Source organism: Pteropus medius, unplaced genomic scaffold (genome assembly GCF_902729225.1).
Source record: "Pteropus medius unplaced genomic scaffold, Ma_sr-lr_union100, whole genome shotgun sequence".
Classification (NCBI taxonomy): domain Eukaryota; kingdom Metazoa; phylum Chordata; class Mammalia; order Chiroptera; family Pteropodidae; genus Pteropus; species Pteropus medius.
This window is the reverse complement of record NW_024356249.1, coordinates 4,295,519-4,319,406: the sequence shown is the minus strand read 5'-3', so window position 1 is coordinate 4,319,406 and position 23,888 is coordinate 4,295,519. Positions and strand designations below refer to the sequence as shown.

The 23,888-nt window shown below is 38.8% G+C and overlaps 1 protein-coding gene across 5 annotated transcripts in view; it reads left to right on the top strand.

Moving 5' to 3' along the window:
* Positions 1-18,622, top strand: part of CHRM2 (cholinergic receptor muscarinic 2) — a 146,713-nt gene extending 128,091 nt beyond the window's left edge. For 4 of the 5 annotated variants that reach the window (XM_039860552.1, XM_039860551.1, XM_039860555.1 and 1 more), the window contains one exon: positions 16,628-18,622. In XM_039860552.1, coding sequence (XP_039716486.1) covers positions 16,676-18,076 — 1,401 coding nt within the window. In that variant the 5' untranslated portion in view covers positions 16,628-16,675 and the 3' untranslated portion in view covers positions 18,077-18,622. Of the gene's footprint in view, positions 1-14,103; positions 14,152-16,627 lie in introns of those variants that run through there. The other variant, XM_039860556.1, reaches the window with a different exon arrangement.
* The last annotated feature ends 5,266 nt before the right edge of the window (positions 18,623-23,888 follow it).

Genomic DNA, 23,888 nt, shown 5'->3' with positions numbered 1-23,888 from the left:
GGGCTTTCGATAGAAATCATCAAAATACCCTTCCTTACCCTCTGCAAGTTGTTGCATATCTCAAACATACCCTCTCCAGAACCTTCCTTTCATTTCCCTCCCTCCTTACAGGAATCCTTAGGCAGCGATTAAAACGATGCTATACAACCAGCATGTAAGTCACTGGACGACTATTTCTAGTCTGCCCTCTAAATAAGTCCAGCATGAAGTCACCAGCACAGAGATGTCAGTTAATTGTAGAATCAGACAGCCAGAACAACCAGACTGGGCAAGAAAACAGCCTTATCCCAAGGACACCTTTGCTCTGACATTGGAGAGAATACTCAAATGAACTTGCCAAGTAAATTGCTTTCCTTCTCTAATATATGATCTCTTGCTCTAGTGCTAAAGTCACTTTTTAATGAGTTGGTAGGTAAATATGGAGCTAGATTGAGAGAATTAGTTCATGTCTGTACATTTTCAATATTGCAAGTGAAATGAAGATACAGATAGCAACTCGAATCTCATTTTCAAGCTTTCATGGATGAAGGGTCACAGGGGGAGGCGGAGACGTACCAGGATATTGGGGGTGGGAGGCATGGTGGTAGTGACAAAGAAAACCAGCTGACGCAAAGCAGAGGCCTCTTCGGTAAGACCAGCAAAGCCCAAATAGTATAAATTCAAGAGCGAGGGAGCAGTCAGGAAAATACACATGTGAGGCAGAAGTCAGCGAGACCGTCTCTGACCTCCCAATCAGCATCACATGGATCCTAGTAAAATTAGAATCCTGGAATGCTTTTATAGCCGAGACATTAGAGTCACACGTCCTCACTGCCACAGAGGACAAAAATCAAACTCAGAGAGGTTAAATGCGATCTCCCGGCTGAGAATGCAGATAATTTAACATCACGGACCCCGCGAGTTCAGACCAACACCACCGTCTCAAAACAAACAGATCCTGAGAAGCGGAGTGGGTGGAGCGGTTTCCCGTCTGCCGCCAGTCCTCTGCAGTTCCTCGGGAGGACACCATTTTACAAAATTAAACATTATGTTTGGGGGGATGAAACGTCAAAATAAAAACCCGTCCCGGATTGCGCCCCCAAGTCCCTAAATTAAAGAAAGAAACCGCACACAGTGGCTCAGGAGGAGAAGACAGTAGGACGACCAGCTAGCTGCAAGAGAGCAGAATCGGTGGTTGGCATGAAAATAAGGGCAGGAAGGGAGCCTCCTTAGAGTCAGTCCTTCGGCTGCTGATGTCAGGCCGTATCAAGTCCTAAGATGAGAGGGAAACCTTCGCTTAGATAACTTGATGATTTGGGGCTGAGGCTTATCTCATGTGGTAGGTTTATTTAATTCAGTCATCGAACCGTCTTATGGACATTATTTTCTAGTCATAATCCCCTTCTTTCCATTTATTTGTTTTTCATCCCGTAGTGTGGAAATGGAAAGTATTCAAGTCATCGTTAATAATGCCACTTACTATTTATCACCCTTCAAAATGTATTAACAGTTAAACAGAAGTCATATAGGACACGTTTTTTGCTCCGAATGTTTGTAATCTGGGGCCGTTCATTCTGCATAATGGGATGCGCAAACAGAAGACGGAGCACGTGTTCCCTTTTCAACATGTTCACCGCCATGGTCTGGCAGCTTAGGGTTCATTTCTGGCTAACATTAGTGAACAGGGGATGATTATTAGCAAACTTATTTATTAAAAACATGTACAGAGCCCAGTAATGAATGGTGATTATATGAACGTAAGAGGCCATGACTTCCTGAATGTGGTTATCGTGCGGGATAAATAGAGGACATCTGTGTAATTCCCATGAGCCTAAGAAACTCAAGGTTGTACTTTCTAAATAACAGAAAGCGGTCAAACGACAGTTCAAACAGAGCCATGGTGCTGTTAATAATTTTACAAACTGGTGGGTAATTCTCTTCCCACTTCTATTCCCACCGTAGCCAGAGACAACTTTTTCTTAACTTTGTGAATGAATGCCGAGGAGCGTGGACCAGGAGGCTTGGTTTAAATCCCTTTGTGAGCTTTACCTCATTTAATCCTTGAAATGGATCTGCTGGCCGGGTGTCGTCACTATACAAGCCATGAGAAAACTCATTCTTGGAGAACTTAGAAACTTACTAAAAATCTGTAGTAGGCTCTGTACTCGGACTGGTGTTTGGAGCTGTCAGAGAGAAGGTAGTCAGACCTTCTGGAACATCAGCTCACGCCAGGGCTGAATCCAGAGAGAAACAACAATTCAGGTGGCAAGGATTTGCGATCGAAATCCAGTTAAAGGTCCTGGTCTGTGAGATGACTCTTGATGGCAGCTCGGTTGATGATACTGATAGTTCATTATAGTTTCTGACTTTAAGTGGCCATCACCACCATGGAGTTCTCAATCGCCATTGCTCCTTAAGTCCTGCTGTACCTACCCTCTTCCTACTCAGTAGACAGCCTTTAGGAAGCTCTCTGAATTCCCTGTTCCTTGATGTCTCCAAAACTCCTTGAATCTTTTCTCATCCTGAACCCCTTCCCTTCCGTGCGCAAGATTAAACCCAGGGGCCATTCCGTGCTCACCCCACCTCCTGCAGGTACCCCTTTCCTCTGCTTCCTTAAGCTCCTGCGTCACCAATGATGCTTATTGCTCTTAAATATTTAGACCACTCGCCAGGGTTTTCTCCCTTCAACTTAAGTCAGCCTCATGGAAAAGGAAAGGGAAGGGAAAAGAAAAAAATACTAAGCCAAAAATTTTCAAAGGCTTTTCCTAACCTGCTTTTCCTTCAAAACATCTTTTTTTTTTTTTCTACTTTGTTTTACCCTCAAGTTACAAAATAGGGGACTGTCTGTCCACCCTGTCATATTGTTACCCCCACCAGCCCTGAGCATGCACAAAACTGCATTTCATGGTTTCCTATTCTCTGGCTTTTATATTAGAAAATTTTAATCTTATTTTTGTCTTATTGGAAGTAAGTCGTAATTTTATAATTCATTTAACCCCAATGTGTGAAAATATTGTTTGGGTTCTATAAATCCATGGAGTCTCTTAGAACAGCCATTCAAAAGTTTGGTTTTGTTTGAGAAGGAATGTGCCGTTTATACTAAGAATAAAGGCGCTGGCTATAGGTTGAGTGTTTAAAACTTGGTTAGAAAACTTGGCATTATATCTAAACAGAAATTAAACTTTATTCAAGTAGCTTCCAATCTTTATTTTAAAACATAGGTGGGAAATTCGAGGATACACTGGGCATTGTGCCACACAGAATGAAAACCACCCCACCCCGCTTCACCATCCCTGCCCCCACCATGCCCATTTTTGGTATTTCTGTAGTCTAGCTGCTTTCTCCTCTCCCTTAGACAGGGCTGCACCACTGCGACTTACTGTTTTGTACACAAAGCCATTTGTTATTTTAATAATAGTACCAAAAAAAAAAAACCCATGGTGCAGAGCGAATCAAGCAGTCACCTTCAGCTTTATAGTGGGTTTTGGAAGCCACCAAACAAGGGAAGAGCCAGAGGCAGGCTGCACACAAGTTACATTCCTAAACGCAGACCCGGACACGGAGCGGAGGATGTTCTATCACCAGGAGCAGAGACTGAGAGGCGGTCTACGAATGAGCCTTTCCTTGGAACACTTGGGTTAAGTGTTCCCATCCCAGTCAGCACACATGACCCACAGTGAAGACAGACTGGAAAGGCATAGATCTCTCACCCAGGCGTAGGATGAGAAGTGAGCCATCGCACTGTAGAGGGTCCGCTCAGCGGTCTGCGGTGGGCCAGCCGATCCTCTAAGGACTGTCAACACAGTGGGTCCCAATCCTTCGTCTCTCTGTTAGAGGTCAGCTCTACCCAGGTCATGACCCTTGGATTCTAAGAGGATGTGGCTATGCCTACCGTTTGTGGAACAGAATATCTAGATAAATGTTTTGTAGTCACCTATCATAAATAAACTTAAGTTTCTTATTTCATTAAGCCAGTAATGGCAGAAGAGTGACATGACATGAGAGATTAAGAAATTGGCCTCTTGTAGCAGTTCCTCCAAAAACTTCTGCCATCTCCTACATGCTACATTCACTGAATATAGGGTGGATGAGAGAGAGGGTGAATAAACATGTGGAAGATAAGGATTTAGATAAAAAGATTGGGGAAGCCAAGAGAAATAAGCATGAGTAAGCAAGAAAAGGCTTAAAACAACTCAGTCAAGAAAACTAGAACTTTTTGTTGTCATTATAAGGTATTTACTTTCAGCTAGCAGAACTGCTAAGATGAAATTTTAAAAGTAGTTGTTTCTTTGAAAACAGCACTTAGAGTGCTATGGTAAAAGTAAATCACAGATTAATTTTATGCATATTCATAGACCATGTGCCACATTGCTTTAAGCACTCAGAGTTTGACATTGAATGGAATTTTTGCTGATTTTATATTTGTTAACAATAAATCTCTTAGTTTCATTATTTGTTCTAAATTTACGTAGGGCAGAAATTTTTCATTGTCCGTCAAAAAGTTCAAAAATAAACTGATCTTCTTTCAGCTAAAATATAAGTATAGAACCTCTACATGATCTTTCTTGAATGAACAGCCGGAATTTTAAATGGAAGTTTACTTGTCTGTAACCTTTGGTTAGGAAGAGAACTAGTTACTAATTTTTAGATGGAAGTGTTTTGAAGTTTAGATCGAAGACTCTTACCATCTCAGCAGGAGTCCATAGAATGATCATGGGGTTTCCTGGACCTTTATGATGAACGGAAGCAAATGATAAAAGTGGCATAAAATACACTCACACAAAAATAAAAATTGCTTCAAATTACTTTCTTATTTTCTTGGGAGAAATACAGAGTGGATCCATCATTCCCTTTTCTTTCTTTCTTTGATTTTTTTTTTTTTTATGCTCTACTTGTTGGTTAAAACCATGTGTTAAATGATAATGGAGTTAATAATAGTGACTTCTTAATGAGCACTTGCTAGGAGCCTTGTGTATTGTGTACATTAAAAAAAATTCTGAACAGTAAATTTTATTTTTCATATTTTTTTAGGTGTAGGGAGTGGGTCAACAGATTTAAGTTCATGCAACGAAAACCTAGCAGAGAGAGGTTTCAGTCTCAGATTAAACTCCAAAGCTTTATCTACTGCATCCAGAGACCCATGATAGTTATTTGTGTACAAAAGTTATAGAAGGAGAAGCTAGACCACCCACAGGGAGCAAGGAGGCCAGCATTTCTGCAGCCCGTCTCTTAGAAGCATATCAAAGCCTGGTGGCCTTGGTGGCTCTCTCCCTCAAGAGGAAGCGATACTTCCTGAGAAATTTCCCTTAGACTATTAATCCTTTAAGAGCAGAGACGTTCGTTCTTTGTTTTCTTCTTCAGTGGGTTATCATCGCTTCTTTCTCAGCTAACACGCTTGCCCCATACTTGCACACGCAATGATTAGGTGAGAGAGTCCAAAGCAAATTCTCTAGCTTCTTATTGCTGTTCATTTTTTCATTGTTTCATAGATAAGTGAACTTTTTATAGAACCCAACTCTAACGAGTTCTGTTAACGATCCAGCTATGTACGTTCCTGCCCCAGCAGATAACACAAACTAAAACTGCTTTGCTGATGGAGCCACTGTGCTGGAAGGAGACATAAAACATCCTGCCTAGCAGATCTGTGCACAAATCCCAATCCGTTCACGGTCTACCTATTTGGAGATCTTCCCTTCTCATGCATTATTTAAGTACAGACATTGTATTAAATACCTCTACGGTGTGAACTGCTCAAAGTTTAGCTACTTTTCACTAGATGACATGATGGACCCGGGGATATTTACTAACCAACGTGGTATAATTCAGGAAGGGAGATGTCATTTTTGTCATAGCTTTCACACTGGGCTCATTCAACATGTAATCTCCCTCCTGGGTAAAGGGAAAGATGTGGGTTCATAATTCTAGCTCAGTCTGAATGAGAGATTTGAGTTTTCAAAATATTTGGAGAGTCTGAAGGTAAGGAAGAGTCAGGGCATTTAAATATTTAAATAGATTTGAATTAATGGCGTGGAGTGGAGGAAGAGAGGGTTGGGGTAGCACACGATGGCATATATTGCATATATTATGTTGTGATTTCCCTCCACCGTTATCACCAAGAAAACGGTTTTATTTCAGGCAGGTAGGAACACTGACTGTCCTGATTTACCACACAAAGCGCTGCTTTCTCTCCAACCAACTTGCTTTATTTTGACTCTAAATTAGTGCTTTACATACAAAATTCTTTGCTGAGTTGATGCAGCTTTTTATGTCCCTTCATCTCAATTGCCATTAGATCATTTAGTAAAGACTTTAATCTTCTCTCTGCTCTCATTTTACAAGTTTTAGTGGGATAACACTGGTCATTTTGCTCAGTCTAGAAATAGGCTGCAATCAGATGCTGAGGAAACAATCATTTTGTCTTTCGATTGGAAATAATAAAAATAGTTGCTGCCCATTACTCTCTACACTTCATTACTATTTTATTTTTATAGCCTCATTGAATCTGGTATGAATCATAAGCATATGAGGCCTGTGTCATTTCTGTCATTGAAAAGTCAAAGGACCCAAGAGTTAGCCTTATGGAGGTGGATTTGAGTCTTGGTTCTCTATACCTACATTCTAGGAATTGTTCCCAGATGAATGGTGGTGTCTGTTGAGCTTATACTTACAGGTGCATTTGTTTTAAAAAATGATAACCCAGAATATCATGTCTATAAAACGCAATCTGCTTAACTCTGCCTCTCATATGCAAGTATTAACTTTTCCTTCCTCTCCATAAGCCATACAACTTTGAGACGTGCTTAAAATAAATATAGATTTCTAAGTACACCTAAGTACCCTTTTCTCTACTTACCTGTTAGAAATGTGTTATCTAAATTTGTATTTTCTTTGTACCCAGAAAAGGAATTTTCCTGATACATGCACTCCCTAATCTCATCACAGCTTCTGATCCCATTTATTCTTAACTATTCTAGTCTACTCTTAACTTCCTTTCTTTAGCTTTTCTCTGAGCCTCAACTGATTTTTGTTCCTCTCTTCAAAACTGTCCTTGATCTAATAGCCAAAACTTCACATCGCATTGTGCTCCGTTTCAGCTCCCGATGGAAGGCACGTGCACCATTGAAAAGAACCCTTAAAGATTGCATTGTTTGGAATTGCTCAGCTTCTCTAGAACAACAGCTTTCATTCCAGAATGTTCCATCAGAGTCATAACAAGCCTCAATCCCTCTGCAAATTTGATTCACATGTTTAATTCAAAGCAATGAATTAACTAATTTAGAGTTATTAAACCAGCAGCCTGCCGACTTTCGGGAAAAAATAAAACAAAATAAAAAAAGCCGACTATACACATTTCCAACTTCTCAAGACCGTAAGACACAGACATCGATTCAAATACAGCTGCCTAATCATACACGACGTTCAGCAGCTCTCCGGGGATTGCTTCCATTTTCCTTGGTTAGAGGGTCCACCCCGCTTTAGCTCTGTTTGATCAGAGCGCCCCCTTCAGACAGCACCATTTACCAGATTATGTTCATTGTCAATATTGGAGTTCTGTCAGATTCCTGGTACAGCCAAAATAAAAATAAAAAAAAAAGGCCTACCGTGCTTACTCAAATGGAATTTTATTTTTAAAAGTCAGAAGAATGGTTTATTCCAATTGTGTTTCGTTTATAACTGTCCAGCGCTCTTTTCTTTTTGGACAGGTCGTGTGTCATGTGGAAAAATAACCAAGAGGTGCCACAGACATAGAGACAAGCACAGGGCACTAGTTAAATCACTTTCAGGCCCTTTTCCCTCTTCGTCATGAAGTTTTTCTGGAGTAAATGGTGTTTAGGATGTGTTCTGAAGAAGGGAAGAGATAGTTTGGTGAACGTGGACGGAAGTTTGTTCAACGTCAGTGGAAATAGTATTACGTTTGACGGGCAGCCAAAACTGCGAGCATGTTTACATCATAATAAGTGCTTGGAAATTCTTTAAGGTTTTCACATTGGAAAAATGCATGAGTTCTCTAATACTTGTGCTAACGTGGGAATCAAAGTGCTGCTTCAGCTACATCGCTCTTATCTACCATTTGCTTTTACATTTTTTCTTTTTTTGAAAAAAAGTGAAACTTACATCCTGTAAAGTACACAAATCTTTAGGGTACACCTTGATAAATGCAATATGTTTTAAGTATGACTTTCTTTTTTCAAATAGTTTACATAATGCATATCTGGCAAAGTCTGTAGCACTGTGCTGCAATTTCCTAAATGAAAAAAAAAAAATCTTTTGCTTTCAGAATACTTTTGACACATATTTTCAGATATAATTAAAAACTCAGTGTAAGAGAGTCAACAACTAAGTCTCATTCTGTGTTTCTGAACCTATAGGTTGTCAGGCTCGCGGCACTGGACTCAACAACGTCCACCGTCAGTTATATAGCACTTTCCTGAGAAGCCACTATAATATAGAATCTTGAGAACAGGGTAAAAAAAAAAAATGTATACAAAATGTCACACACAGCAGATATTGAGGGGAAGGAGAGAAAGAGAAGAGAAATACATATATATGTGGAGGGTTTCCGGGAAGCCTTCTGTGTTCGCCTCATCCCCATTTGACCAGCCTTCCTCCGTGGATACTTAGGCTTGGGACTTGTCATGGTATTGGTCCAGAGCTGTCTCAGGTAGCTGGGAATTTCATCAGCAGCGTGTGTCTCTCCCAGATTCTAAACTCCCTGTGCACACATAAGCTCTATTATGTTTGGTCACTCAGTCCCTCTTCGCTTCCATCCTCCACAGCCCTTGAAGGCATATACAGATCTCATCACAACAGAAGCTCAAAAAGATGTTTTAGAACGAAGAAAGAAGCAGAGAAAGCCCTGGTTTCCTGACGGGCCTTATTGCTCCCTGCAGCCACCACCCCCACCACAGCTGCTCTTAGAGTGAGATTCGGGAGCTCATGAAAAAGCTCTCAGTCTGTACACTGACTCATAATGTGTTGCTGGGCTAGAAGGAAAACCTGATTAAAGGGGAGGGGAAAAGTGGAAATTACTCCATTTCTGCCTCACGTTGTCAAAGTATCAGTGCGGAATATCAATAATGCCAGCTATGAAAGCCGCATTGTTTTCTGAGCCCCAGGCCAGAACTCCCCATTATTTGCAAGTAAAATTGAAAGACACTCATAAGGGCCATCATAATGTAAGCAAACTGTGTTATTATCTATGACATTAATATTAAAACTGTATATGTTGAAACCTTTCTTTAGAGAAGGGGACCTGGTTCCCCAGGATTTCTTTAAAATGCCTCTCTCTAGGTCTCTTTTCTTTCTTTCTTTTTCTCTCGAGCATCATTGATGGCAGGAATGACTGATCCCTGATGGAGGAACAGCCCTATCGAAGCCTATTAAATACTTAGACCAAAGCTGTTTATGAATTAGTGGGATTAATTGAATGTTTAGAAGATGAAAAAACAGAGTATAGACTACATAGCTCAGTGGTCATCTCTTCCATTATGTACATTTTAAAATAAGTTTCATTAGCTGTCTTCTTGATAACAGAGTTTAAAATTACCATATCTAATAATAATATTAAATCATCAATGATGATAATATTAATAAGGCAGAGAAGAGATGATGAGTAAGTTTTCTAGACTGTCACCTGCTAATTCCTCAGTAGGTATAGTCTTATCTCTAATATTTTACTATATTATCCTTATTTCATTTTTCCCAAATAGTAGTATTTTATACTGAAAACTAGACATCTATACATAATATTGTTGAAGTAAACTTATAATTATCTCAGGACAGACTGTGGTGTTTAGCTCTTACATACGCAGTTTAAAAAGCTAACCTGGGCCTTATTACTCATTCGGTGGAGAGAATATCAGGCAACACCAGTGAGGCTGATAATTTTATCCCTAGTGTTTGCTCAACGATTAGGCTACTTCTTAGAGATCGATGTCTGAGAGAGACAGACAAACACTCAGAACACCCTGCCATTTTTGGTAATGTATTCAACGAGCAGCAGAAACCAGAAAGCTATAAAAAGTATATACACCAAGATTACATTTTAAAAACGAAAATTAAATAAATACAAACAGTCATAAATTCAACTTCGTGGGAATTCCTCTTAATTTCTTGTTCTGAAGTTTTGTTATACAATTACGTATTTTCTCTCTCTAGATTCCAGTTATCAATCACGGATTTCTTTTTTCCCGACTTGTCGTATTCTTCTAGAAAACTTTTTCAGTGAATTGGGTTTTATGTCACAGTTTGGCATAGTAGAAAGAACGTGGCCCTAGGAGTCAGATACTACCCAGTGTTTGCTGGCTTTTTGATTATTGTCATCTGTAAAACTGAAAAAGACGATACTACTTTTCAGGATTATTGTGAGAATTTAATTAAAGAAAATTATGTGAAAAAAATTCTAGCACTTAGGTTATTTGTGTATTGATAAATTTATTATTAGCTTATCACATTGCGGATGCACCTATGAAGTGATCATTATATATCGGGCATCCTGCATGACTCGGGCAGAGTGTAAAGAAAGTCTCATTTATGTTATTTAATCTCCACTATGTATCTAAATATTTATTAGAATGTATTTTTTAAATATTTTCATTTACATTCCCTCTGTAACTTCATAAAAATATTACTGTAAATGTTTAGAACTTCTACGTAAATGAATACTCTTGTGAGAGGTTATATATCAGTTAACGGGGTGATATATTTTTATGATGATTGCTTTTAGGAAAATGCTTTAAATATTAAATGTTACATATTTTCATGGGTAGAGACTCACTCTGTATCTTATTGTGAATCTCTGCTACGTAAAGTCACAATTTTAACCTGGCCACAACGATCTTGTGTTGTTTACACCAAGAACACAACTTGAAATTGGGGCAAAGGGTTTAGTCTTGGCAGGTCAGAGAGGCAAATGTATAGGTCACACATTTGTTGCTAGGTAAGACTGTCCCTCAGAACAAACAATAAATATTTGTAGGAGAGTCTGGAGTCAGGCACTTGGGGTTTGAATTTCACATAACTTAATTTTTTGATTGCTAGTTCAACATTTATAAATATATAAATTACCCCAGGAGTTGCTGTGAAGAGTAATTATGCTCAGTACATGTTAATTATTATTAATATTATCATTGATAATTGAGTATTATTAATATCATTGATGATTTCATATTATTAATAATGTAAATCATTGAGAATAACTATTATAACTATCACTCCATCCCATTTCTCCTCACTCTGACACATACACACACTTTTCTGTGAGCTATTAAGAAAGGTAATTAATTTCTACCCATTTAACAAATGTGAATATTAATAGCATTTATTTAATAGTTAACACTGACAGAACATTACAGGGACATTATCTCACTTTGATCCCTACCATAATGCTAGAAGAAAAATAGGGTACTTATTATTCCTGTTCGAGAAAAAAAGAACATTAAGGTTCATAGAAGTTAAGTAACATGATTGGACTCATACAGCTAAGAGTAGAGATTAGTACTCCCGACTTTACAAGGATAATATTAGATCAGGATACATTCCTTGCCGGTACGTATAGGAACTCAAGTACTGAAGAAACTAAGGGCAGAAAAATTTTTTCCTCATAAATTTCTATAATACTTTCAGGACTTAGTCATCAACATTGTAAAATACCTAATGGATTATTATACACTTGCCATATTAAGACGTCGAGTCAGTCCTTTGAAGTTCCTCTTCGTTGTTTAGTCTGCTGGGATTATGTTATTTCATCAACGACAGAACAGTTACTGTATTAACAAGATCCTAGGCTGCCACACCAGAAGTAAAAACTTTTACAGAAGTGTAAACAGCAGAGGTGACAAGAGGTTGACAAAAAGAAGCTGTTTTCCATAGTAGGAGAAGGGCCTTCCTCGCCGAGCTAGCGCATCACACGGGGAGAAAGGAATGCAGTCCTCAGACACTGCTTGCTTCTAAGGAAATGTTTCCCATTTTTACATACAGCATTAGTAGAAACAAGCAAATGTTATAACTGTAAAAACGTAGAGGATCCAATAGCAACTAATGATGTTAACATGAGACCTTTACTATGTTTTCTACCTGGGTCCCTCAAACCGACTCTGCCTTATCTGGCGTCCTCTGGGGATAGTTCACCATTATACAGATGCTTAACACTTTCACATATCATTGGGTAAAATATAATTCTCAGATGGGGAAAGGAGAGAAAACGTATCCCACTGAAGGGTAAGGATGTACGTTTTAGTTGCGGATCATTTACTCACTAGCCTCGAAACCAAGGACACTGTTTAATTTCTTATCACCTCAGCTTCCTTCTTCAGAAAAAGGGGATGCCAGGACCTGTTCTGTATGTTTTATAGAGTTGTTTATATTAAGTGTGACAACATATGTTTGAGAGACCTACATTCATGTTTTCTTTTAGATGTGTGTGTGTGTGTGTGTGTGTGTATGTGTGTTTAGTTGAAAATGCAGTGCATGCTCATGGTAAACAAGAAGGAAAAGGAGGAAGGAAAAAACAAAGCAAAATAAACAATATGAAAAGAGATAGAGAACCACGCAGCTCTGTGTTATCGTAAAGTTTTACCGTAATAATTGTTACTGTTGTTAGCGCAAGTGAGGGCAAAACCCAGATGTCCACAGGTGAATCGCTTATTCTGACAGTTTCTTAATCTATAAAAGAAGAGATCAAACAAGTTTATTTTTACCATAAATGGTATATTTACACATTATTCTCCAGAGGAAGTCACCAAAAAGCTTTTTAAAACTAAACTATAGTTCTACATTTTATTAAAACAAATGTGAAAAATAAAAGTGTCAAACAGGACACTCACAAAAGAAATGTTTGGTATTTTCCAAAGTTTATTAAAATGAACATTGTGTGAAATAGATATATATATATAATTCAATTCCAAAAATGTCCGTGAATTTCATGAAGAGACAAAAGCAAGCTTATAAGCAAAGGAGAATTCTGATCCTACAGTTGCCTTAGCTAATAAGGAAATAGCTGGAATAATGATCGAATTCGCGAAATTTTAAAAAGTGAAAGAAAAGTGCTATTGAAACCGTTTCTGTTGGGTAAATAAGGGTTGCAATAATAATATTAATTGTTGATCCTGTGTTGATTCCACAAACAGTTTTTGAGCGCCAGTTATACTTCAAGCAGTGATCTGGATGGTGGGGCAACAAAGACTAAGAAATCAAAATTCACTGGTCCTCTAGTGAAGGAGAAAAATAGATAGGCATATAAATCAGTGTCCCCTGGGGTCAAAGGCATGAACAAGGGATCTACAAAAAATGGAAACCCGAAAGACTCCTCGCTATGTGAAAAAAGTGCTCAGCCTCTCTAGTAATCAAAGAAATACGAATTACAGCAAAAAGCTACACTTTACCTCTCAGGAAGTGGCAAATATTAGGAAGTCGCATAACCACGATTGTTTGAAGGTTATTGAGAAATGGGGCTGACCTGGTCGGAGTGGGGCGCCGCTGCAGCCGTCCAGGAGAACGATACGGCAATAGTCGGAATCCGTACACCCACACTTTGATCCAGTGGCCTCACTCCTGGACATTCACAATAGGGAAATTCATGCTCACGGCCATGACACAATGTGAAAATTTCAATGTCGGCACCACTTCGAGCAGTTTGAGACAGACCGCATACTAGAGAAATATCTAAGAAAAAATGTCATGGGAGCAATACATTTGAGATAGCTAGAGCAACATAAAAACATAGTATTGAGTGAAAATGAAAAGAAACATCAAAAGCTAGAACACAGGATTGTTTAGTAAATTAAGATCATGGGGGAGAAAAACATATTTTCCAGAGTTGAATATCTAGCCAAAGAAATAGCCTAAGCAATTCATGCAAGTTCTAATGGAGAGAAGGGGTAATGAGACATGAGAATTAAAAAGGAAGGCAGGAAAATATTGATGAAATAAAAATAAGAGGAAGACCTTGCAGAAACTAATGAGAATGTTATAGTGTAAGGAGTATGATTAACTCGGCTTAACACTTGACATTCAGATAACTCTAACCTAAACAAACAAGGGAGTAAGAGCAACGGAACAGAATAAAATGACACCAAGATGTGCAGTGGATGCAGAAGGTGCAAACCAGCTAGGCCAGGAGCTATCGGAAGGATTTCATAGAGTTGATGCCTGAAGGCTGAGTAAGAGGCACAGGTGAGATGCGAAGGTGTGGGATGAAGGATGTCGGGGAGATGATTTTAAGGTAGGAGGGAGGAAGGGAAAATGGCATGAATTCATAAAACGCAATGTCGTGTTTGGAGAACTGCATTAATTCCCTTTGATGGGACCTATTTAGAGAAGTGTCTAAGATACTTCTGGAAAGATGCAAGGGGGCAAGATTACAAATTTTATCAAGGGCTTAATTATGCCAAGGATAGAGGTAGGTAGGGCCTGACATTAGAAAATGGAAGTGAAAAAGGTATAAACTCAAACGATCTTTCAGAGGTCACAGGAAGAGGGTGAGGCCAAGAGACGGTTTAGAATTTTAATTTGAGCACTTTGATAATGGTAATATGATTCACAGAGATGGGCAAAACAGGATATGGAAAATTCTGGAAGGGAATATGGCCAGTTCCATTTCATCTAAACTACTCTCTCAATTAAACTTTTCAAAAGTTTCTCTATGACTTAAGACTAGTTCAGACTCTTCTATTGGGACTTTATGATGAGAACTCTATATGTGTCTCCAACCTTACGTGTTATGATTTAATAAAACCAAACTCCTCACAATATCCAGCGAGGAATTTAAGATTAAAGAAAGAGTACCCTGCTCCTCAACTCAGTACACAGGAGACACTGGGAATGTTTATGGGATGGATGAGGACCGAACCAACAGACAGGTTGTGGTATATGAGGGTCAGACAGTTCAGAATGGATCAAATTTTAAAAGAGATAAGAGAGGCTTTACAAGTGTTTTGTAACATGGCTTACAGGTTGTGAATCGGGAGGTCTGGGGAAATTACATAGCTTTCTATGTAATTGCTTTATAAATATTGTTTATATTCATGTGCTTTATAAATATTGTTTCCCGATTTTTACTTTTGTTTTTGTTCTGCAGAAATTTCAAATAATTGTGTAGTACTTACACACATTTTTTTTGTTCTGGCTTCTGTTTGGGGTCTTTTTTTATTAAGGCCAACCTCTCTCCCAAAAAACTGTTAACTTGTTTTTTAAAAATGCTTGAAGATAACTTGCTCTCCAAGCAGAATAAACCCTTTGTTTAAAAGCCGTGCTGCGAAGGTGCTTAGCGAATTATTTTACTACATGGATTTCAAGGAAAAACCACTGCTCCACCTGTAGTTCATATTTCTAACTAGTAGGATCTGAATTAATAGAGATGTCCGACTTTTGAAATACTGTTAATTTCTTAAGACTTTCTGATACACACATGACCCGCATTGATTTTGTCAACTTTGGCTAGTTTTTCTTTCAGAAGCTGTGTCTCCAGAGCTGTGTCAATGCTCATTTGATGGACTCTTAACTTTCTTTCCTATGCCTCCAACATACTTTTTCCCTCATGAACAATTACTCAATTGTAACCAGACTTTGGTAGTATTATCTGGAAAATGGCGATTATGTCTTTACTTAAACACAACAGAGTTTGGCGGCAGAAAGTCCACTCGAGTTTAATAATTGCTTTTTAACCAACCCATTGCTGCCACCAGCGAATATGCCTCTCCCAGGCCGGAATCTTGTCTTAATCGTCACTGAATACTCAGCAGATATATCACAGTACCTAATACAGAGAAGTTACTCCATCAGTATGTGAAGACAAAGTGAACGAAAGAATGAACAAACTAAGGTTCATAGTCTCAATTCTGTCATTGACTTGATATGTGTATAAATCATTTAACCTTGCTGGGCCCCAGTTCCTCCTTCTGCTAAACAAATATAAACCCTAGCCTGAACACCTATAGGAAGAATAGGAAGATAGTCGACTTAGTGGTGATTTGAAAAATAAGACATTCAGGAAATTGACACAATCATATCAATATACATTTAATACATAACTTCGTATAAAGATGCGGAATATTAGAAATGCTAATTATGTGATACTGGCTATAAATGTAAAACAGAGGTCAGAGAATAATATTCTTTGTGTAAAGTGTATTGGCTAATAAAGTACTATTATATTATCTTTATTATCATTAGCAGTATTATTATGAAAAAGACAGAGCTGCCAGGTGGATAGGTGTTATTAACTATAAAAGTCATAACTCAATATTATAAGTTTTATGCTTTCTTTCATAATTTTGTTCCCACATTGGTTTATTAATTGTTTTGCTCATACTAGAAACTTCTTGGAAGTTTTATGTATAATTTTGATTTATTTAGGTCACTTTATAAACATTATACTCAGTTTAATTGATCGATGATAGTAGATCATTAGATAGCTGGACAGACAGATGTTTATACCTAGATATGGTCACATTCACACTGTTTTCAGACTTCCAATACATTGCCAGCCTGAAAGGATCTTGTGAATCCTTCTTTTAATTGGGGTATGTAGGCCCGATAAAAATGTAGAAGAAGGAAGGTTTGGAGGAAAGCAATGTGGTTCAAAAGGAAGGAATCTAATATATTTTAAAGCACTGTTTATATTTATTAATTTTATTCTATTTCCCTGCAGGTTTAAATGTTCATTTGGCTACTTGACTCCTGATTAGAGAACACAAAAATGAATAACTCAACCAACTCTTCTAACAGTGGCCTGGCTTTGACCAGCCCTTATAAGACATTCGAAGTGGTGTTTATTGTCCTTGTGGCTGGATCGCTCAGTTTGGTGACCATTATTGGGAACATCCTGGTCATGGTCTCCATTAAAGTCAACCGCCACCTCCAGACCGTCAACAATTACTTTTTGTTCAGCTTGGCCTGTGCTGACCTCATCATTGGCGTTTTCTCCATGAACTTGTACACCCTCTACACTGTGATTGGCTACTGGCCTTTGGGCCCTGTGGTGTGTGACCTTTGGTTAGCCCTGGACTATGTGGTCAGCAACGCCTCAGTGATGAATCTGCTCATCATCAGCTTTGACAGGTACTTCTGTGTCACAAAACCGCTCACCTACCCTGTCAAGCGGACCACGAAAATGGCAGGGATGATGATTGCAGCCGCCTGGGTCCTCTCCTTCATCCTCTGGGCTCCAGCCATCCTCTTTTGGCAGTTCATCGTAGGGGTGAGGACTGTGGAGGATGGGGAATGCTACATTCAGTTTTTCTCCAACGCGGCCGTCACCTTCGGTACTGCCATCGCGGCCTTCTATTTGCCAGTGATCATCATGACCGTGTTATACTGGCACATATCCCGGGCCAGCAAGAGCAGGATAAAGAAGGACAAGAAGGAGCCCGCGGCCAACCAAGACCCGGTTTCTCCAAGTCTGGTTCAGGGAAGGATCGTGAAGCCAAACAATGACAACACGCCTGGCAGTGACGATGGCCTGGAGCACAACAGAATCCAGAACGGCAAAGCCCCCAGAGACGCTGTGACTGAAAACTGTGTCCAGGGGGAGGAGAAAGAAAGCTCCAACGATTCCACCTCAGTCAGTGCCGTCGCCTCTAATTTGAGAGATGATGAAATAACCCAGGATGAAAACACGATTTCCACTTCCTTGGGCCATTCCAAAGATGAGAACTCTAAGCAAACATGCATCAAAATTGTCACCAAGACCCAAAAGGGCGATTCATGTACCCCGACTAATACCACTGTGGAGCTAGTTGGTTCTTCAGGTCAGAATGGAGATGAAAAACAGAACATTGTAGCTCGCAAGATTGTGAAGATGACGAAGCAGCCCGCCAAAAAGAAGCCTCCTCCATCTCGGGAAAAGAAAGTGACCAGGACGATCCTGGCTATTCTGTTGGCCTTCATCATCACGTGGGCCCCGTACAATGTCATGGTGCTGATCAATACCTTCTGTGCGCCCTGCATCCCCAACACGGTGTGGACCATTGGGTACTGGCTCTGTTACATCAACAGCACCATCAACCCTGCCTGCTACGCACTTTGCAACGCCACCTTCAAGAAAACCTTTAAACACCTTCTCATGTGTCATTATAAGAACATAGGCGCTACGAGGTAAAACGTCTTAGGGAAGAAGGAAGGCCGTCGAGAGGAGCTTGGGAAGAAGAAAGGGGTCAAGAGCTAGTTTTAAAATCTCTGCCGTCGCACTTCACAGTCTTATTACGGACGCGCAGTTACGGAGCCCAGCAGTGACACTCTCATCCCGCCTATGCCCCAGAGTGAGAAACTTGCACCTTATAAACCCCGTCGGTGCAGGGGCGATGAGACCGTGAAAGAGACGTGTTGGAACTGTGGATTGAAGGGATGAGCTACCTTTTCTCATCGTCTCTTGAAGAAGGGCTTCTGAATCTACAACAGTCCGTCTCTGCACAAAAAGAAAAATAACCTCGCTCCTTTCCCCCGCCCCCCTTTTTTGTTTTGCTCCCGTGTGTTTATATAAGGATGAAAGGTCACAGTTACAAGCTAACATGGAGACTTAAAGAGATAGACAATGGGGAAGTGAGGAAAGGCAATCAAAAGGATGTAGAAATGGTCTCCAGCGTGTTAAGCATATATTATCATTTGGTTATGGTTTTATTTGGAGGATTGCAATGTAATAAATGCTTTTTTTACCTCCCCTTTTCCCGCCATCAAAAGCAAGCAAGCAAACAACCCAACCGGATCACATCATTATTTTTCTCGTTATGGCATTGGTTTTTGTACTTCCCTGTTCTACATTGTATAAGGGCAAATTCTGCAGGATTCTCCCGAAAATCCAACCAGGGACAGCCATGAATATGGATGGGCGTTTCACCCCTGCCCACCTGTTCTTTGCATTCTTCGAGAGTATAAAGGCCTGTAAGGATGTAGTCCGTTTATGGTTCTTTATGTGAAATGTTTTCACCAGTCTGGTTTTCTCCTAAACTAGCATCTTATTTTAATAGTTTTCATAATATGTAAACATGCTTGAGAAGCCAAAGTGATTTTCTTTTTTTTAGTTGAGGTGTCATCAAGCTAAATAATAGTCATTCTAGTTAGAAATAAGAAAATAGGTGGAAAGGGCAATTTGTTTCAACCTGAATCTGCCTGACCCATGTATAAAATGCTAACTTAGAAAACATGAATTCATGGCCTTTGTCAGCAAGAAGAGGATGCTATTTACTTTTTTTTCTTTTGGAATTCCAAATAGGATTAAGGTACTCACATGGCACCAGTGACTTCTGGGTCACTTCCCCAGAGATTAAGACCATCTCTTCAATGCCTTCTAAGGCCAATATTCAATTTATAGTCAAGCGAGGTTGTTTATAACCATCCTGTGACCCAGTTGAGGAAAAAAAAAAAAAGTAATTGAAAACATTTACTGAAACCACATGTTCCACATCCCCCAAATTGTCAGTTCTCCCTAAAATTTTTTAACTTCAAAATTCTATCAAGAGAAGTATAGTAACCTTTGTGACAGAAAAGTAATGGATGACTAAACAGAAGCCAGGTGAGCTCAATCGAATCTGAAAGAAAATTGTAGGTGGCTGTACTTATGGCTTTATGAAGAATCTTGTCCATGTAGAGACTTTTTATTTGGTAGCCCAAATAAATATATGATTATGTTGTTCACATTTAACTAGTTATTGTTATTCATCATTTGTTTTCTTACTATATTTGCTATAGTCTTCAAATCAGATTTTCTAAAGATGGCCCAATCAATAGAAATCAGACTTCTAAAAGCCTTTCGAATTTCATATTTTACCTTTTAGATTTATGGTCTTTATATCTTGGCCAGTAATATCTGTGTGAGTTGCATGATGAATTTGTCAGTATTAGACCTTAGCACTTTAATTAGATTTATCGCGTGTGACTTGCCTCACTGATGGCATCTCAACAATTTTGAGAGTTAAAAAAAGCACAATGTAAACAACAACAAAAAAGAACATAAGGAGCAAATTGCCAACAATATTTGTACTTGAGTTACCCTTTATACCGATAACTTCTTGTCTGAATAATTTCATTTTCCCCAAAAATCTTCTGTGTATAAATATATTGCATCAATTCACACAGATTTCTTTACAGTTACATCAATGTAAACTTTTACATTTTAAATCTATATTTATTTTGATTTGATTTCTTCAAATCAATGAATAAATTGAGTAGAAGAAACCAATAGAGTGTTTGGTTCCCTGTAAACAAAACAATTGATTGGCTGAATATTCCACTTATTAACTTGTTGTACTATTATGATGTAAATTCAGCTTTAGTCGGGATGAACTCTGGGATTCAAGGACTCTGGGTCTCTTTTTCTCTGGCCTGACAATCCAACTCAGCTTGAATCAAGTTGGCTGTTCCTCTCCATTGCCATTGAGTCCTTCTCTTTCTTCCTTTTATTTTTGATTTGTGCCATGGCCACGGTGACCTTATTGGAAGAGAAAGCATCAAGTATTAAAGAAAGGAACTGCAGATAGACTGACACATCATGGAAGCTTTGTCAACTGGAATCAAAAAAATGGCAAGAATACTGAAAATCATAGATGACTAGAAACACGGAGACTGGACTCACAGGTCCGCATTAACTGCTGCTGGATTTGTTTGTGTCAGCGGCTCTCAACCAGGGATGATTTTGCCCCCCAGGGGACACTTAACAATGTGTGGAGACATTTTTTGGTTGTCATGGTTGCGGGAAGGGCTTTTGGCACCTAGTGGATAGAGGCCAGGGATGGCCTCTAAACAGATTACAATGCACACAGGACAGCCTTCCCCACCCCCAACAAAAAATTAGTGGCTCAAAATGTCAGTAGTGCCAAAGTTGAGAAACCCTGGTCTGTTTTAAGGGATTCTAGAGCTTGCTTTGTATAAGTGGGGAAATAATCCTGTATCACTATTAGAACATCAATGAAAATTGCTCACCTGTTTGAAAAAGGTAATGCTCACCAATCGTGTATCAGACACACTGTCATCCGTCCAGTCTGGTGTATTTGTCATTCGCAGATCGGGAACACAGGCCACAACTATATATCCAAAATCATCATACCAGGCTCATGGCATGTTGTTTCCAACATCTTAATGTCAGATTATGATTGCCAGAGACCAGTCAATTGAGGGTTCAGTAGTTGGCCATTAAAATGGTTGTGGTTGATGTGGTCAGTTTTCTATGAGCTGACATTTTTCCTTTCAAAAACACTAAGAACCTCTTTCAGAAACAATATGATTCATCTCCTTTATTTTCCCTAGAAAGGTGAATATCTGTCAAGAATTTCTTCTCTCCTCAAAGCAATAATGTAAATATCACAGAGCGGTCTTGTAAGAAGAGGAGATTAAGAATGTAAAAAAGCCAGGTCATTTCTTCAAAAAAGAAATGCTTGCCCTTGCGCCGGTCCATCATTAACTTAATGGCATATCTCAAGTGTTAGGACAAAGTCACCAATATGGTAAGTCCCATGGGATGAGCTTTCCTGTTAGGATGTGGACGCTGGAGGTCTCACATACTCCTGCTCTTTGTCCATTCACCGCTTTTTCAGTCCTGAAGATCTGACACTGAGGGAGATGGGAGTTCAAACCGATGACAATATACACTTAGAAATGCAATCTATTTTTTTTTCCTCCTACTTAGTTCATCGATAGTGGCCTTTTCCCCAGTTTGATAATGTCCCTTTCAACAACCACAGCACCAGTGTTGCAAATAGATTAGGGAAGCACCCAAAGCCGGATGAATTGTGCAAAGCGTACTATCAGCATGTATATACAATACCATGCCTCTTCGATATGCTTCTCTTAAAAGGGTGCACGCTGCAGCATGAACTGTGTGCATATTTAATGTATCTTCCTGAAATATGCTGTATGCCTAATATATACATATTCTATAAATAAAGTAATGAAATGTATAATAGAAATTCATATTTCTGTATGCAAATAAATATATTATACACAAAATCTTAATATGAGATATAGTATATGTTGCTTCGGAGTAACAAGAATAGATTTTATTGCCCAATTGTCAAAGTTTTATTTGCTTTGAAGGAAGAGATTTAAGAATGGCCCAAATCCTACCCATGTTACCATTAATCTGTTTTATTATGTTTGAAAGCATGGCACTGATTTTAAATATGTCGTTAAGACATATATTAATAAATCTTTGCTGGTGTCACCCCATGTGACAACAATACTTTTTGCTCCTGCCCTTCTGATAGGCCTGTGACTAGCATCTTCCTGGCTGTCGCTGTTCCAGCAGCTGTGTTGATCCCACGTCTGATTGCCTGATGAAACTGCAACCAGTTCATTGACACACAGCTTCGTTCTCCTCCAAATTAACTGATTTTTGCCAAATAAAAAATAATCACACTGGGAGGACAGAATAACCTTCAAAATGTTTTTCATTCTGAAAAACAAGGTAAAAATTGTGCAAGCGTTGTATTTTATAAACCGCTCTTTTCAGTTGGGGCTCAATACAGCATCCCATACATTAAGTATCAATAACTTTTAATGTAGTATGAAGTTGTAAGTTTCTCTAAGGAATTACGAAATAGAGGGTTTGTTTCTGAGTGTCCTGCATTTTCTCCACAGCAATTCTCTTCCTTTTTTTGTTGCTCACTCAGCTACCCACGATCTCCAGAACATTTTCTTTCACCCAATAGCTTGAGTTCTTAATTGGCAAATATCGTTATGATATTAGTTAATACTGGGCATGCAATCCAAGAGATGCTTGCATTTTTATAGAAAAATTATAAACACTGGACATTTGAAAGATTCCTATTTAGATAACAAAGCAATGCAGCAAACGCAAGTTTTCTTCAAATTTTATGACCTATTTCCATGCCTAGTCACTTCTTAAATTTCTCCTTTTATGCCACAGTTCACCTTTGTGAATTGCTGTCCTTTATCTGAAGCAAAATCATTTCTAGAAAAAGAAAGAATTGAGTTTTCTATCAATTCTCATTAGTTTCTTATTGTTCCGGTGAAACGTTCTCATTTCATTTTTTTAGAATTTGAATCGAATACTGTATTGACGAATTGTCAAATGCTATTCCTGATTAGGTGGTTGCAAATACTGAGACAGGAAACATATCTTGTCCTATTAAAGTAGGAATTTTCCACTTTATAACATGTACCAGTCATTCTCAACCAAAAATGGAAGAAGCTGAATGTGGTAAGTTATGGAACGTAGATATTTATTAAACAGGTGACAGTCTAGAAAATCAGTTCTTTAGCTTCATAAACACACATTCACACGATAAGCCATGGGAAACTGTGGAGAGAAAAACAGGCACTCATCTTCTGTATTTTCACTATATACCTAGCAGTTCGTCTGAATTCTTAAACTATATCTTGTCTGGAAATGTGGATATCTTTGGAGATTTTGTCAAAGGATTTTTTTTTTTTAATGAATATCTTACTTTTACTCTTTTAAAGGAAATTCCATACTGTTTTCCATACTGGCTGCACCAATTTACAATCCCACCAACAGTGCACGAGGGTTCCCTTTTCTCCACATCCTCACCAGCACTTGTTGTTTGTTGATTTATTGATGATAGTCATTCTGATAGGTGTGAAGTAATAACTCATTGTGGTTCCAATTTGCATTTCTCTGATGATTAGTGACCTTGAGCATCTTTTCATATGTCTATTGGCCATCAGTATGTCCTCTTCGGAGAAATGTCTATAAAGGTCCTCTGCTCATTTATTATTCTGATTGTTTGGGGTTTTTTAGTGTTAAGTTGTATGAGTTCTTTATAAACTTTGGATATATTAACCCCTTATGGGATGTATCGTCAACAAATATGATCTCTCATTCAGTTCCACTGCTGGACACTTGGAACTCTGTGAGAGAAGACATTGACCTCTTGGGTCGGCTAAGTGGTATTGAAGAAAAAATTCTACGGTCTCCTCTTTGTGCTGTGTTCAGTAAA